The 16,793-nt window shown below is 37.0% G+C and overlaps 1 protein-coding gene and 1 long non-coding RNA gene across 8 annotated transcripts in view; one reads left to right on the forward strand and one right to left on the reverse strand.

The window, feature by feature from the left end:
- Window positions 1-16,793, reverse strand: part of SPIDR (scaffold protein involved in DNA repair) — a 211,336-nt gene that overhangs the window by 133,458 nt on the left and 61,085 nt on the right. For all 7 annotated transcript variants that reach the window (XR_005555538.1, XR_005555537.1, XM_039333584.1 and 4 more), the window contains 2 exons: window positions 8,864-9,105; window positions 6,560-6,660 (listed from right to left, as the gene is read on the reverse strand). Coding sequence is in view for 5 of the 7 variants with exons in the window: in XM_039333584.1 (XP_039189518.1) it covers window positions 6,560-6,660; window positions 8,864-9,105 (343 nt within the window). In the remaining 2 variants the exon portion in view is untranslated. The remainder of the gene's footprint in view (window positions 1-6,559; window positions 6,661-8,863; window positions 9,106-16,793) is intronic.
- LOC120303790 overlaps window positions 1-16,793 on the forward strand; it is a 50,357-nt gene that overhangs the window by 12,118 nt on the left and 21,446 nt on the right. The gene's annotated exons all lie outside the window — the stretch shown is intronic.

Consider the following 16,793-nt stretch of genomic DNA (forward strand, 5'->3'; position numbering starts at 1 on the left):
TGCTATATTTTATATTGTTTTGGCCCCATTTGAATAGTTCAGTGCTAGTTCTCTTACACTGCTGAATGAGTAGACCTGGATTCTGTTAAATTTTGAGGTGAGAGTCAATGTGAGAGGGACGGAGGGAGGGAGGAAGATTCAATTGATATAAGGTATCAAATATTTCTCTGTTCTAGCAACTAAATGTTCAAGAGCAGAGCTTTTCAACCAGTGGTACGGGTACCACCTGTGGTACATTGGCAGGTGGTAGGTGACCATCCTAGAAAAGTAGCAGGGGAGGGGAATGAGCTGAACTGGTGGCAGCAATGCACAAGCCTGAGCGAGAGATGGCTGGAGCTGCAGGGCTGTCAGGGCTCAGCGGAAGTGCCAAGATCAGTGCCGCTTTCCAACTGATCGGCGCTTCTTCGGGGCTGTCAGTGGAAGCGCCAGGCTCCAGCTGGAGCTTGGCGCTGATCCTGGTGCTTCTGCTGAGCCCTGAAGAAACACCAATCAGCTGGAATGTTGTAGCATCTCCAGGGTCTTATGATTTATATTCAGATGCTTGGCAAATGATTCATATTCGTGACGGTCAGTGTCCCAGGGTCATGTGAATTGACCAAAACCTGCAACCACCCATCAGACGGAGGGAATAAAAACCAAACACTCCCCCACCCCACCCCCTCTGCCAATCCTCAACAGAAATGCTCAAAATAATGAAAACCTCAGACAGGAGGAAGAGTGCCGCCGGGTGGCCAGGCAGGTGTCTTGCTCAGTTGTGTCTTGGGGGGCACTTTTTTCAGTGCCATTGTAACTTCTAAGAGTCACTAAGCGAACTGTTGTAAGTCGAGGACAACCTGTACTTTACCACTTTTTTCATTTTTGGAGGGGGTCATCAGGTTTTTGACACCTTGCTAATCAACTGGTGGTACTCGGATATTGCCATATCCTAAAAGTGATCCAATGGGTGAAAAGGTTGAAAAGCTCTGTTCTAGAGAGCAACTGAGGATTTTGAACTGCTTATCCTCTAGTTCCTCATGCTGTGATTATTCAATCTAACGATCTGAGTGATGACAAATTTTTGGCTTCTAATCTTGGCAAGCATCTTTCACTCTGAAAATGACATTCAGAACCCATATTGGGTTCAGAGTGGATCATTATATATCTGTAACATAAACTAGATGAATATGGCTGCTTCTCTTCTGCAAGATGCTCAAACTCTTTGATCTTCAGTTGCTCCAAATTCATAAAAGGGAAGCATCAGAATTCATTTCCTCTGAATGCTTGATTATTGTGTAAATAACCAGGATTATCCTACAGATAATATTATGGATATTCTTTTAGCCAGATTACATACCTGAATTCTCACAAACTGTACTTATATGTGGGTATTTATTCACTGTTTAAGTTTTTAATAGAGCAAATTATCTAGTAATTATTAAAAAATCCAATCAAAAATATACAATTTGCTTTTAAACAATTGGATGTTGTTCCCCAATATAACAAATGCATAACTTTTATTTCTCGTGTTACTTAATCTCAGAGTTATATCTCTAAAAATGACAGAGTATAAATAATTGCAATGTCACTTACCATTTGAAGTAATTTCATTATGATAAATTCTATCATTCAAGCAAAATGGGAATTATAGTGTAACAACTAATTTTATGAAGAGACCTGAAATTCATCAAATTACTTCCAGACATTGCAGTATGAACATGACTTGATGTTTTATTAATTGTGCTGTTGGCTTCTTCAGAGCAGATTTAGATCTTGGCAAAAAAATGTCATGTCCTTATATACTGTCCATGTTCAATGGAATGGAAAGCTCACTGCCCACAATCGATATATATAGATATTATTTACTCAAATGCATGCTAATTAAGTTTAACATGAAGGTCAGAGCAGTGGCAACTCTGCTTTTTCACCTTACAGAAGTAAAAGAAACAATAACTAATATGGATAAAACGATGACTCATAATGCTCCCAGAGAAAAAGGGATAAAAAGAAAATGCAAAATCTATTGTATATTGGCATCTGGAATACTGCATACTTTTCTAATGCATAGTAAAAAAAAGTTATTAAAGAACTTGGAAAAGCACAGGAATCAAAGTGGGTTGAGATTCAAAATCCTATAAAAAAAGTTAGAGAGTTAGAAAGTCTAGGTTGGACAAAAAGATTGTTGAAAAGAGACATGACTAAGGTGTAAAGAATCATTTATGACATACAGAAAGTAAAAAAAAAAAGACTTAGACAAAACAAAAATACTTCTATAGGCAGTGCATAACAAACTTGGAAGAATTTGTTTCCACATGGGGCAGTGATACCATTTCTTCTTTCCAAGTAATTTGGAGACATTTAATGAGACTGTGAAAAACAAAATGCTGGACTTAGATGGGCCTTGATCTGATCCAGGAGTACTATTCCTAAATTAGGGATTATCCTAGAAAATGGATTACACCTGATTTTGCCAAATATTTAATCTTATTAAGGTTAAACTTGGAAAGTAAAGCAAAATATTTTACTAATTTAAAAACTTTAAAGATCATCACAATCTGAGCAGTTTATAATATGATAATATGATAATGAAACACAACACCATTAAAACATAAAACAACATAATATAAATATAAATTTGTTACAAAAAATAACAAATTCTCTTTTGCAACATGGAAGGCAGACAATACAATATAAATATAAAATGGGCAGAAAATTTAAACCTTGTTTCCTCTCTCAAGACATTGACGGAATTATTTTTAAATGGCAACACATTTTGGGGGGAAATATGCAATTATTACTCTAAATGAACTATTAAGTAATAATATATTTTATTATATGCCCCATTCAGGGCCAACTCTTAGAGCCACTAGAATTTATCTAGAATTATCTTCCCCAACCTATCCCTTTGGATAGCCTCCAATACAGAGGCTATCCTCATAGTATCTGAATCCATGGACTATATGCTACTAGTCATCCTCTTCCTCTCTTTCCTTCCACATTTCCCAGCAATATGGACTTTTAAAAGCAGCTGAGACTTCACATAATGTATTCAAAATACGAATATTTGAACCTGATTATTTGTGCCTTAAATGAAAACTCTGGATGGATGGGTGGACAGATCCATTTGTTTGTATCTTGGTTATTCATAGTATTCTTGGGAATCTTCTCTAAAACTAAAGCTTAAAAGCATCAATATCCTTTCTTCAAAGTCCAAATTTTTCTTCTATACAATATCACAAAGAAAATGGGAGCCTTCACAATTTTGAGTTTTGGAATATCTTTTCCAAAATTTTGATTGCTATTCTGCGGCATTTTACCTGACTGTTCGTTACTTTACTATAAATATTCAATCCTAAAAAGCAGACGGCATCCATCACTTCAATGTCTTTACTGTCATTGCCAAGATTAGGTCTTGTATTTGTTGTTATTAGTTTGGGCTGTTTATATTTAATCTTAATCTTTAAACTCAGCTCCATTTTTTCACTATGCTCTTTGATTTTCATTACTAGAATTTGCAGATGATTTGCATTTTCAACTATCAGAGTAGTTTCTTTAGAATACCAAAGATTAGCGATTCTTCTTCCTCAGTCTTAAACCATGCTTATCTTCTTCCATTCCAGCCATCCTCAATATAAATCAACATATAGGATAGACAAATAAGTACTGCAGAGCATATACTGTTTGCCTCCCTTCTTTGTCAATCTGCATTCAGTCTGTTTTACGTTCTATACAAACGGTGGCAATGTATTTCTGTATAATTATGTATGGGGATAATGAGATATTCTGGAATTCCCATTTTCTAAAGGCATTATAACTTGAATGACTGACATAACTGAAGGTCTTCTTATAGTCAAAGAAATGGATTTTTAAAATTAAAAGATAGGACATTCCCATATCATTGACAGTGATTCCACTCAAAACCACTATCCATTCCAGTGAGGACTTCATATAATCTTTATCTAGTGCAATGGTGGCGAACCTATGGCACGCATGCCAGAGGCGGCACTCAGAGCCCTCTCTGTGGGCATGCGCGCTATGCCCCAGAGATGGCAACCATCCCTCTTCAAGCAGCCACCCGCTAACTCGCCGAGGTCCCACATGGCTGGATGCACCCCAGCACGGCTGGTTTCCCTCCCCCCCGTGACGTCCCTCCTGGCCTCACATGCTCTCCTTTTCCCAGGCATAACCCACTGCATCGCCCCCTCAGCTGTTAGCCGGCTGTTGAGCTCAGAGGCGGCTTCTCTGAACCGCTGGCAGTGGGCCACGGAGCCCCTAGAGTGTGCCGGTCAAGGGACCGGCAGGCAGTGGCTGCTGATGGACACAGTTGGCCCCCATGCGCTCGCTGGCCTCTGTGTGCAGGGGCCAATGGTATCAGGCAGCAGCTGCCCTGGCCCCTGCATCGCTTTGCCCAGCAACAATAGTACCCCCGCCCCGCCCTGCCTCCCCTCACCCTGCAGGACGAGCCTCCTGCCCACTGTCCCACCCACCAGAGACCCCCTCGATCTCCCCCAACTCTGTCTGGCCCCCACAGGAGTCCCTGCCCACGAGCAACATCGAGGTGACCACACCCACCTTGGCCACATCCACCCATTCTGCCATGACCAACACAGCCATGCCCATACAGTGGGCCATACCCACCTGGCACCCGGCGATAAATAAGTGGGTCTTGGGTTGCAGTTTGGGCACTCGGTCTCTAAAAGGTTCGCCATCACTGATCTAGTGGTTTTGTTTTTCTCCATTTTTTCTGATTTCTTTGCTTGTTCACTCATTATTTTCATCCCTCTTACTTCTCTATGGATTTCTTCCCTCACTTCTGTTTTCTTTTCCTTTAAATTTTTTTCTTAGGTTTAATATTATTCCATTCCAGAAAAACAGATAAAAAATATGCATCAAGCTGAAACAATGAATATTACACTTGTGAAAGTATGTGATTTAAAATCCCATAATGTCATTGTCTATCTTGTTCTTTCTGTTCTTCTATGCACACTTCTTTCCCTGGGAGTGTGAAGGAACCTCCGGGAAAGCCAGATGACCAAAAGGCTAATATTTTGGTAAGTCCCAAGAAAGGTCCAGCAGCAAAAAAAAGTGGGCACTTCTTAAATTATCTGCCCTATACATTTTCAAAGGCCTAGAAATTATTCTTTAGGAAAACTTTTCTATGCTGAACATTTAGAATGGTTTCTTTCCAAAAATATAATCCTGTTAAGTCTGCAAAGCTTATTATCAATTATATAACAACATTCTTCCATTGTTCTTATTTTCTGTTGGAGGAGGTTACACATACTTGTGCACAGGTGTACCAACTAAGCCAGAAGACATCTGGCAGGAGAAGCTTTTTAAACATAAAACTAGTGACTCAATCCATAGAGAAAAAAGGGGAATGTACACACATTGTACAAACTTAAGTAAGTGCTTTTCTTTAAGACTAATCATAAAAGCTTAAACTTGAAAAATGTTTACTTTAACTTAAATAGCACTTTACTTTCCTCAAATAAGATAGGCAAATGTGAGAAAAAACTACAGGCATATAATCCTGTTTGGAAATCTATGACTTAAGGTAAAGATATTGATACCTATTTTCTAGCTTCTTTTAAACAGATCTCTTGGGCTTTTATAAAGGCTTCTAATTAACAAATGTGTTTGTATGTGCCTTACACAGAAAGAAACAAAACATCATTTTTTTTCAACAACCACAAAAAAACTATGAGGTGATCAGAGGTCACAAAATGAGATCACAAAATGAACACTGGAAATCTGCCATTCTCTGGAACTCTAAAAAATTACTTTATTCATTTACTTCTAGCATTCACTGAAATTGACAGTTAAATCATGAATGCTTCTGTAGCCAGAGATTGAAAACTGGAAACCTTCTATGTAGGAGTCTTTGGCAGTACACTGATAGATCATAGTGAGAAAAAAACCATATGTCAACAATATTGCAACCAGCCAATAATAACTGATAGAACAAAAAATGGTGGCTGAGATGGTTTGGGTACATTTACCTAATAGATCCAGTTTGTTGGCCATAAAGTTACACTGGAACACAAAGATGGAAAGTTCAACCCAGGGTATCAAGGCAACTTTGGAAAAGGTGGATTGTAATTGATCTAGGTTAGACATGAATCCATTACACCAATGGACAACACATTTTGGGCAAGACATTACAGCAAATGCCCATGACTCTATAGCACCAAAACAGCTATATTGGATGTAGTCAAGTTTACACAGTTGCCATTTAATTTGTTTTTGCACTACTGTATATTCTAAGAGACTTAGAATAATCAGCAATGTTTACAATTAACATTTAAAAGCCACCAAACATATGTTGAAAAGATACCACTGATGTAAATAGATATAAGATCTTCATGTTTCTTCCTTCAAGAATCAACACACAATATTTATATATCAAACTTCTTAAATGCCCATTTCCCACATAGAGGCGCTCTGGGTGGTAAGTATATTATGACAATCAAACCTTGAAGACATAAAGTTACGATATCATATCAATATAATCATAAAACCTTGTTTTAAAATTATACTTTATTCCAAATCATAGTAAAAATATTTTTATTATAGTTCTTACCTGAAAGTGTTTCATAGTGAGAGGTACACTGATGCCTCCAAAAGTTTACTGCAGATCTCTTTCTATTTTGAAGCGTATTCAATCTTTCTGCTAGCCCTTCCCTAGAGATAGAAGAAATTACTTTTCAAATTCTCAAAATTCACTGATTTTTTTCCCAAGGCATTATTAAATAAATGTAACACACAATTTCTAGAGCTCTTAGCATCAGAAGAATATCATAAGAATAGTATGTGAACAGATTCATACAGAGTGTATGTATATTCTACATTTAATATAGGCAGTTTCAATATATAGTTTTTTTAATTCCTGGAATAAAAAACAGAACAATTTTAAAATGATACCAGAATACTCTTTGGGTCAGAATAAACTTTCCACCTAAAGAGTGTAATTTCAGTCAAGGCAAGTGTACTTTTGACCATTGCCCTACAGCATATTACTAGAAGACAAGTGACCACTGAAAAGGAATGTGTCCCAAAATACTCCTTGTGCATACTTGACCTCATGATTCATTTCATAAGCTAGGTCAAGTGTGCACTTTCTGTAGTCTGAAAATTGTCCATGGCTGAAAAAGTTTTGTATTTGTAAAGAGAACGGCCTTCAGAACAATTTTATTAAAAGCAATTCTGAGACTTACTTATTTGCAAATAATATTCAAAACTCTCCAAGCTAAGAACAAGAAATTTTCAGCTATGACCCTATTTTGAATTACTTCTGTGAAGAAAAATATGTATTGAAGCCACAGTAAAGGCTTTTGCTCGATTGTTATATTTAAGTGAATACCTTGTAGTATAAGTTCTAGAGAAGTGATGGCAAATCTTTTAGAGACTGAGTGCCCCAAAACCAACACCCCACCCCGGCCCTGCTCCGCCCTGCCCACTCGGTTAGCCACTACCTCCACGGCCCGCCACAGATCACCCAGGCAGCCCAGCAGCACTATGGCGGCCACACCCTCCACCCGTGCCCCGCAGCATCATCTGCGCACGATGGGGCGCAAGGGCGGAGTCCTGTCCCCGCTGCCCTATCCTTGGCTGCGCTGCTTCCCGTGGGCCGCACCCATGGGCGACTCTCCTCCGGGGGGGCTGCTGGTGAGGAGGAGGCCATGGGAGGAGGCGGGGCTAGGGCAACGGTGTGTGTGCCCACAGAGAGGGCTCCAAGTGCCGCCTCTGGCAAGTGTGCCATAGGTTCGCCACCACTGTTCTAGAGTATTTTTGTGCTGTAATACATATTTTTATTAAGACAATCTTTCAAGTTTATGCTCCAACCACCAATGCAAAAGAAGAGGAGATTGCTGACTTCTATGATTAAATTCAATTTGAAATCGACATACAAGATGTGCTGCTCATGACTGGAGATTGGAATGCCAAAGTTGGAAACATTAAAAAGGAAAATTTAGCTGGATTGAATGGCTTAAGCAACTGAAATAAGCAAGAGATTGACTTATCAATTTCTGCCACTGCAACCATTTCTTCATAGCTCACATTGTCTTCAAACAACCAAAATGAGGCCTCCATACTTAAACATCACCAGATGGTGTATATAGAAATCAAATTGACTATATTATTGCTAATAAGAGGTGGAGGAACCCAACTGTAGCATTAAAGAAATGCCTAGGCACTGACAAAGGAACAGATCACAACTCCTAAAGATGAAGAAGAAAGTCAGAGACTTATGATTAAAAGGCTTATATACTAAACACTGAAAAGTTAAGAATGAAGGGTCCCCATGAATCCTCTTTTATGTACTACTTTGGTTTCATAGTTTGGTCATTTAATCCTTTCACACAATGTTATATAATTCTGATTCCATAGCAGAAATTGTATGCTTTAAACTGTCTGGTATGGAAACACTGGAAATTTAATGCATAGGTATTTCACATGCACAACAAATTTTATATAGATTTAGATGAGCCATGACCCATTGGATCATCCTTTCAGAGATATTTCCTTAACTAAACAGAGAAAAAGAATGACTATGGGCAGGCAAAAAAAAAAAAAAACAACAACAACAACAACAAAAACTCCACCAATCTGAATGGGAGCAATTTCCAACTTCCTGACAGCTTCTCCACTTACTTTGCTTGGGGTAGATTGGCAGAGAGCATTGGAAATCATGATCACCATTTCAGCTAATCTAAGTTTGCAAACAGACAAACTCAGCAGGAGTTTTTATCACTTTCTGAAAAGCATGAAATTAGCAATAAAACATGATAAAAACTGAAAAGGCTGAAACTGAAATCTTTTTAAAATTTCAAAAATATAACTCCAAAAATTAATTTTGTTGTTACTTTAAACAACTGGTGCATACCTTAGCAATTTTCCTTTTTTTGCAGAATCTTCTGGAGTCTTTAAACTTTTTTCTATTTTTTTCTTAGGAGTTTCTAGAAGGGTCTGGGCAGATTTTAGCCAGTCAGTTGCTGACCTTCCTGCATCTGTTTCAAACCCCAGTCCAAGACAGAACTGGAACTTTTTAGGAAACTCTAAATTAGTAGCATCTGTTTCTACATTGCTTCCTTCAAAATTTTCATCATCTGATGAATATTCTGAAATCTGTGAAGAAATAGATAGATAGAAAATAGAAAATAGATAGAAAAAAATATTTATTTAAAGAAGCTAAACAATTAGTGTAACACTAACTAATAAGGATTTATAATCATGTAAATAGATAATTCATCACATATATCTAGAACAGTGGTTCTCAACCTGTGGGTCGGGACCCCATTTGGGGTCGAACGACCATTTCATGGGGGTTGCCAAACCACGCTGTCCACCATTTTTTTCCCTTTTCTCTAGCTGTCCTACTCCCTCTTATTGGTGGCCACACCCACTTGGGGGTCACCACAACATGGGGAACTGTATTATGGGGTGACGGTATTAGAAAGGTTGAGAACCACTGATCTAGAATGTAAGGACTCAACGTGACCAATGTAGCTATATTTTATTCACTTGTTAAAGGTAATAAAGTGACATGATCAACAATAGTAGTATATAGCAAAAGCAGTATGTAGCAAAAGCAACTTTTGCTACTAAGCAATGAGCATCATTACTAAAGAAAAATCACAGAAATAGACAAGCACCTGCAACATAACACCCCAGACTTAACAATTGTTGATAAGAAAGACAAAAAAGTCTGGCTAGTGCCTGGAGACAGAATAGATGAGAAAGAACTGTGGCAAAGGCAAGCAAGGGTAGTACCAGTAGTAATAGGCGCATTGGGTGCAATCCCAAAACAACTGGAGCACCACTTGAACACCATTGGCATTGACAAATTCGCCGTTAGTCAATTGCAAAAGGCGGCCTTAATAGGAACTGCTTCCATCCTGCGACGATATCTGTAATACCATCAAACATCCACATCTGCCTATCCCAGGTCCTTGGTAAGGACTCGATAGGTAGACAAAAATGCGAAATCCAGTCTGAACATCTGGCTGACTGTGCGATGATCAACAACAACAACAACAACAACAATAATAAAGTTGGAAGGGACTTTGGAGGTCATCTAGTCCAACCCCCTGCTCAGGCAGGAAACCCTATACCATTTCAGACAAATGGCTGTCCAGCCTCTTCTTAAAATCTTACAGTGTTGGAGCATTCACAGCTTCTGGAGGTAGGTTGTTCCACTGATTAATTGTTCTAACTGTCAGGAAATTTCTCCTTAGTTCTAGGCTGCTTCTCTCTTTGGTTAGTTTCCATCCATTGCTTCTTGTCTTGCCTTCAGGTGTTTTGGAGAATAGCTTGACTCCCTCTTCTTTGTGGCAGCCCCTGAGATATTGGAACACTATCATGTCACTCCTAATTCTTCTTTTCATTAAATTAGACATACCCAATTCCAGCAACCGTTCCTTATATCTTTTAGCCTCCAGTCCCCTAATCATATTTGTTGCTCTTCTTTGTACTCTTTCTAGAGTCTCAACATGTTTTTTACATCGTGGTGACCAAAACTGGATGCAATATTCCAAGTGTGGCTTTACCAAGGCATTGTAAAGTAGTATTAACACTTCATGTGATCTTGATTCTATCCCTCTGTTAATGCAGCCTAGCACTGTATTGGCTTTTTTGGCAGCTGCAGCACACTGCTGGCTCATATTTAAGTGATTGTCCACTAGGACTCCAAGATCCCTCTCACAGTTGCTATTATTAAGCAAAGTACCACCTATACTATACCTGTGTATTTGGTTTTTCTTGCCTAAATGCAGAACCTTACTTTTTTCATATTTGGACGTGATGGAAAATGAATGATGAAGAAATTTATATAGAGAAAGATGATATATTTTATAATGGGCTTGTATTAAGAAACTGAGCAGTAGTCAACATGGCTGGCATAATAAAGAATTATTCATTTAAATGTGTTTTTCATTTATTTCAGGTAATCTCATATCTGAGAACACTTCTATTAGCATTTATAGCAACTGAACCTTCAAAAAAACCCTGCAAAGATGGTCTTGACTAAATCTCATTATACAATCCAATCAAAATGGATTACTAAAACCTCTGTGACTATGATACGATAAACTGAAGTTGAATACATAAACACTCAAATCTATGCTTAAACTTAAAAACTTCCTGTTTTTAAGGGAGAATAATTCAATCAAGAAAATCTAAGTTATGTTGATTGCCTTCCTGGTGTAAAAAAAGTCCTCCATGCTTTTAGCTCATCCTTAGAAAGCAATTGACAGACTTTATACAAATTGTATCATTTCAAGACATTTCATTTGCAGTGCAAATACAAGATTTTAGTATAAAATTACAAATCACAAATTATCAACATTGGTTTTAGAAATCAAGGTTCATATATGATTGCAGTGGGCCTTCCTTATCAATATGTAAGAAATAATTTTTTTTAGGAAATTGGACAATGAAAGAGGAACAAAGGAGTTCTGGAATAAAAGAAAATAGAGTTAACAATTTCTTTTCATCTATGTTTAATATATACACTGTAACAGGTTTTACTTCTTTATTCAGAGTAGTAGGATTTCTTACACCTTAAAAAAATCTTCTGTGTGGGTTTATCAGGCAGGAGTGCCTTTTGCTCAAAAATCTTATTACTGATATGTAAATTTACCCAAGTGAGACTTCCTTGCAAGAACTTAATTCTAGCTACATGCAAACTTCCCTTTGATAAAATGATTTCCTTTTCATTTGCACCTTATCATTCCAAGATCATGCTGAGAGCTTTTCCTGCCCATTTACTCTTCCTCTGATTAAGTTAGTACCCAAATTGGTTGCCATGAATGAAATGCTAGATATGCCAGTGGAATTAGAAAGCAGAAACTAGATCTATGGACCACTGAAAGAGGCAGGATTAGAAATGATAAGAGGTGTTTCTAAGGTGGCTAGCAACTTGGAACAGGATTAGAGCTGACAAAACTTCAGGTTTCAGGGAATCTTTTCCTAATTATCTATTGATTCCTAATTATTTATACCAATAAAATAATTATTTAGACATAAGAGTCTCCCTGCAGGCCTACAACTCCAAATCCATCTTTGAACTTAACACAATGTTTCTTTCAGCTATTAACCCTAAACATTCTATCATTATTCTATCAACCAGACCTTTTGCAAGATAGAGTGTAACCCCTTGCTTCATCATGGGTGACATCTTTTATTTATGTTTTGTTAATTTTATTATGATTTCTTTGTTTTGATTGTTGTGAGTCACCCAGTCGTTTAATGGAAAGCAGCATATAAGTTTAACTATTACAGTTCTTTGCACAGTCAGCCAGATATTCAGATAGGAATTGGCATTTTTATCCACCTATTGAGTCCTTCCCAAGGACCTGGGATAGGCAGATGATTATGATTTTGTAAATATACATTCTGTTACAGATTATGTGAATTATATAAATGATGTCTTTAAACCAGTGAAATTTGAAAGTAGATACAACTCAAAAATTCAAAATATGCTTAATAGTAGGCCAGACAATCATTAGATGGCAACAAAGAAAGAGAGAAAAATTGTATTTCTTGCCATCTAGAAGTTATCTGAGATTTTGTAACTAAGATGTGGTATCCATTCTTAATATCCCATACATAAATGTTCTCCCAGAAATTTCACTAACATGATACTCTTTAACATTTTAGAACCATTAGATCCATGACTTTAATTAACACAGTTATTTAATCAGGATATGGAATTACAGCAGATGTAGGCCAACACTTCTGGACAGTACCCATACATAATGTTCTGCACAGGTATTAAAAATATCACAAGAAGCAGTGTATCAAATTAATATATTCAACAATTTAGCAATAGCAATAGCACTCAAGACTTATATACCATTCCATAGTGCTTTACTCTCTGATTTAGAAATGTCAGCATATTGCTCCCAACAATCTGGGTGTTCATTTTAACGACCTCAGAAAGATGGAAGGCTGAATCAACTTTCAGCCGGTCAAGACTGAACTCCTGGCCCTGGGCAGTTAGCCTGCAATACTGCATTCTAATCACTATATCACCATGACTAATAATAGATTTTTCTTTAGCATGAAAAGTCTGTTCAGAAGAAGGGAAATTAGAACACAGAAATAAATGGAAATTAATATTTCTCTATCCATAATTTCAAATTTGCTTTTAATAACTCCCTTCCAAACTTATTATCCATATCCCAAAAGCCATTAGATCAGTGGTTCTCAACCTGTGGGTCGGGACCCCATTTGGGGTCAAACAACCATTTCATGGGGGTCGCCAAACCACACTGTCCGCCATTTTTTCCCTTTTCCCTAGCTGTCCTACTCCCTCTTATTGGTGGCCACACCCACTTGGGGGGTCACCACAACATGGGGAATTGTATTATGGGGTCACGGCATTAGAAAGGTTGAGAACCACTGCATTAGATAAATGTTATATGTGCAATTCAGCTCTTTGCCATAATTATTTAAAGAAAAGTTTATCTAAAATACAAGTATTTTAATAAGCAGAAGATATGACTGTTACAAGCCAGTGTCCTGAGGAGTGGAAATTGGAGGCTATTTTCATACAACATGTTCAACCACAAAACAGTCACCATATTTTAGCCTACTATGTTGTTCAAGCCAGTTTCTGTGGTTAGTTGATACTTCATGTGTGTCATGTAAACCCAGTAAACTCAATTAACTGTGTATATCCATGTTAGAGACCTCAAGGAACAGATTAGGGATAGATTGTCATGGAGAAAATGTAGTCATTAGGAATTAAGAATAACCCTGCTAGATTAGGTTAAGGACTACCTTAGTCCAGCCTACTTGTTTGTCATACTGGTCAAAAGATGCCTTAGGGATGCTTGTAAATATGAGATAAAGAAATACTCTTTTCCCAACCCTAATCCCCTGCAACTATTATTTGGAGGTATTCTTCTCTTGTGTCCAGTCACTATTTTTCCAAGCTAAAGAAACCCAAATATTCTAGCACTTTCCCACAGGAAAGAGTATTAAATCCTTTGAAATGCTATAAATATACAGTATAAATAACCAATAATCAGCACACATTTTTAAGCAGAGATCTACAGCTAACCCCCCCCCCCTCAAGTTTCTGCTGAGTTCTTCTGGAATATAGCCTCCTTTAGCAATAGTCTCTTTATGCTCTATTGTCTATTGATTACATGTTGTACATGGCAAACATCCTTGAAAACCTACTTAATTTGTTTCATTAATACACATATAGAAATAATAGTGTCAAACTTCTGGCATTTATACCTGTACATATAAATTAGTGCCTGCCCCCAATTTTATTTCCAAATGACAAATACTATCAAGAGATAATCTGATATTTCAAACTGCTAATTGTACCACATCAGAAATTTGTTTAGCTTCACACATCTTTCTTGAAAGTAATACCAAGTTCCTGCCATGCTCCAAAAAATTTGAAATGACTTTTCTTCGCATGAAAGCACATGAAGTGAATGAGGCATAGTGATTCAACTTGCTTGCCTTTTCAATAATATGTTCTACTGTTGATTCTTAAATTTCTAACTAAATATACTAAGGTTCTTCTAAATTACAGAACAGAGGAAAGAAGACAACCTTATGACATGGGTATTAAATAATTATTCTACACTAGTTACCCTATTTATTTCTGTAGTTTCTCTTTAGAATTCCTTCCAACACTTGGGCTCTTTTTATTATCTTTCTTTACAACTCAACTCTCTAATATACTCCACTTGTTATGAAAAAACATGTCAACTTTATCCTGCTAGTCTATCTCTTCCTTTAATATTCTACAGTAACCTTTCACCACCTAAACACCTACCTGTGGACTATACTTCAACACCCAGCATTCCCAACTAATATGGCTATTCCTATGAGAACTGGGAGTGGCAGTCCATACCTAGAAGCTGCTCAGGTTGGGCAAGGCTTCTGTACGCTTTATTTCCTCATTTTTTCAATAGTTTCTATTCTATTCATAGAAACTATTGTCAAACTTTTTTTCTTTCAGCCCCAAATTCATTCTGCAGAAATAACTTGCTTTGCAGTCTCTTCTATTTGCACACTAAAGTTGTTAATGAAAGTTTTCCCACATTTGATTTGAATATAAAAATATTTTGTTTCTAGTATCATTAGTGTTTATGCAGGAATTACTGCTTAAACAGATAAAAAAGGGTCTGCACATTCCTCATTTTTACAGAGCTCACAAGGTTTATGATCCTTCCAGGCTCTTATCCTCACCTTCAAACTGCACAATTCTTCCCAAATCTTCCTTATTTAGTTTGACTTTTTCTATTGATTTATGGTTCCCAGAAGACATAGAAAACTAATTCCAAAATCTTTGTATCAGAGTATAAATAAAGTCAACCATTTTTGGAGTAGACATAGCAGCAATTCTATGAAAATTTGTTATCAAGCATGCATAGTATGCTGTCTGCCAAGCAGCCTTGGATGGCCTGCTGGCTTTTTTAAAAGATCAATAAACTCGTTGCCACCCTGAAATAAACACTGCTGAGCATCTCCAGGCCTCAGTGCTATTGCTAGTTCTAGTGCTGCTGCCTTTCTAGTAGCCACTGAACAGGTGGTCAACATGCCAGGTATTCCTTTGCAGCCTGCAATTATTTTTAATTGATCTTTAAAAAAAAAAGAAAGAAAATAAATGTAGCATTTCCCCTCTACAAATTCTGTAGTCTTGCTTTTTACTGTTATTGAACACAGTAACATAATCTTGAAAGCCTGACAAGAGTTTTTCTCTACCCCTTCTTTTACACCAAAGCACAGCCATCTTGAGTTTCTAATATTTCCTCTTTTTGGGACTATTTTTTTCTTGAAAACTCTCGATTAATGGTTTACTCATTTATTTCCCATTCCCAAGGAAGAGCAACATTCCTTCACAAATAGAGAAAAACTCTTCTACAATATAAAATCACAGGAAATAGTTCATTCATAGACCTATATTTCATACTGTCATAAAAAAAAACTTTTCTCTCTTAACATTTCTTTTTTGGGAGGGGGGCTCCAAAGTATTATATCTTAGTAATAGAACTTCTACAAACCTCCTGGATTCCAATTTTGTTTTATTCCATTCTTTTATTAGATGGGCATCTACAAACATAACAATATGACAATGTCTTATTCCTTATAATTCCTTTGAAAGCATTATACTATGGGCAAAACTGAGATTTTCTATGACAGATAATAAATGAAATAATTTATCATACGCTAAAATATGCTTGATGTATTCAGATTTGAGATTAGTTCATATATTTCAATGTAATAATTTCACCATGTGTAATACTGTTTAACAATAAACAGACACATCACTATTGAGATTATTGACTAAATAAATTCTAAATTTTACCCTATGATTCTAACGTTTTTATATTTTCCCAGCTATTTTGGTAAGACAGGTAGATGAGCTCTGTGACTATTGATGATGAGTAGGGTCACTGTTTATCCATAGGCACTGCAGGATTCTGTCTGGTGAATTTGTGTTTTAATCCTATAAACCAGTGGTTCTTAACCTGGGCGATATTGCCCCCCAGGGAGCGATTTCATTTTTCAGGGGGGCGATGGAATGAAAAGGGGCGACGTGGGGGCAAAGGAACGATAAGGGGGCAATGGAGCGAGAAGTTTGGGGACACTTTTTTTTTTTTTTTTTTTTTTTTTTTTTATTAAAATTTTTATAAATTTTACAAAAAAAAACAAGAACAATACAGAACAAAAAACAACATATACAAAAGAAAAAAAAATTAAACAATACATATAAAAAAAACCCCCACCCCACACCCCTCCCAAAAACCCTCCCTTCCCCCCCCCTGAGCTTCCCAGAGCAGAAT

This window comes from Crotalus tigris, unplaced genomic scaffold (genome assembly GCF_016545835.1).
Source record: "Crotalus tigris isolate CLP2741 ecotype Arizona unplaced genomic scaffold, ASM1654583v1 scf7180000024506.7606697, whole genome shotgun sequence".
Taxonomy (NCBI): domain Eukaryota; kingdom Metazoa; phylum Chordata; class Lepidosauria; order Squamata; family Viperidae; genus Crotalus; species Crotalus tigris.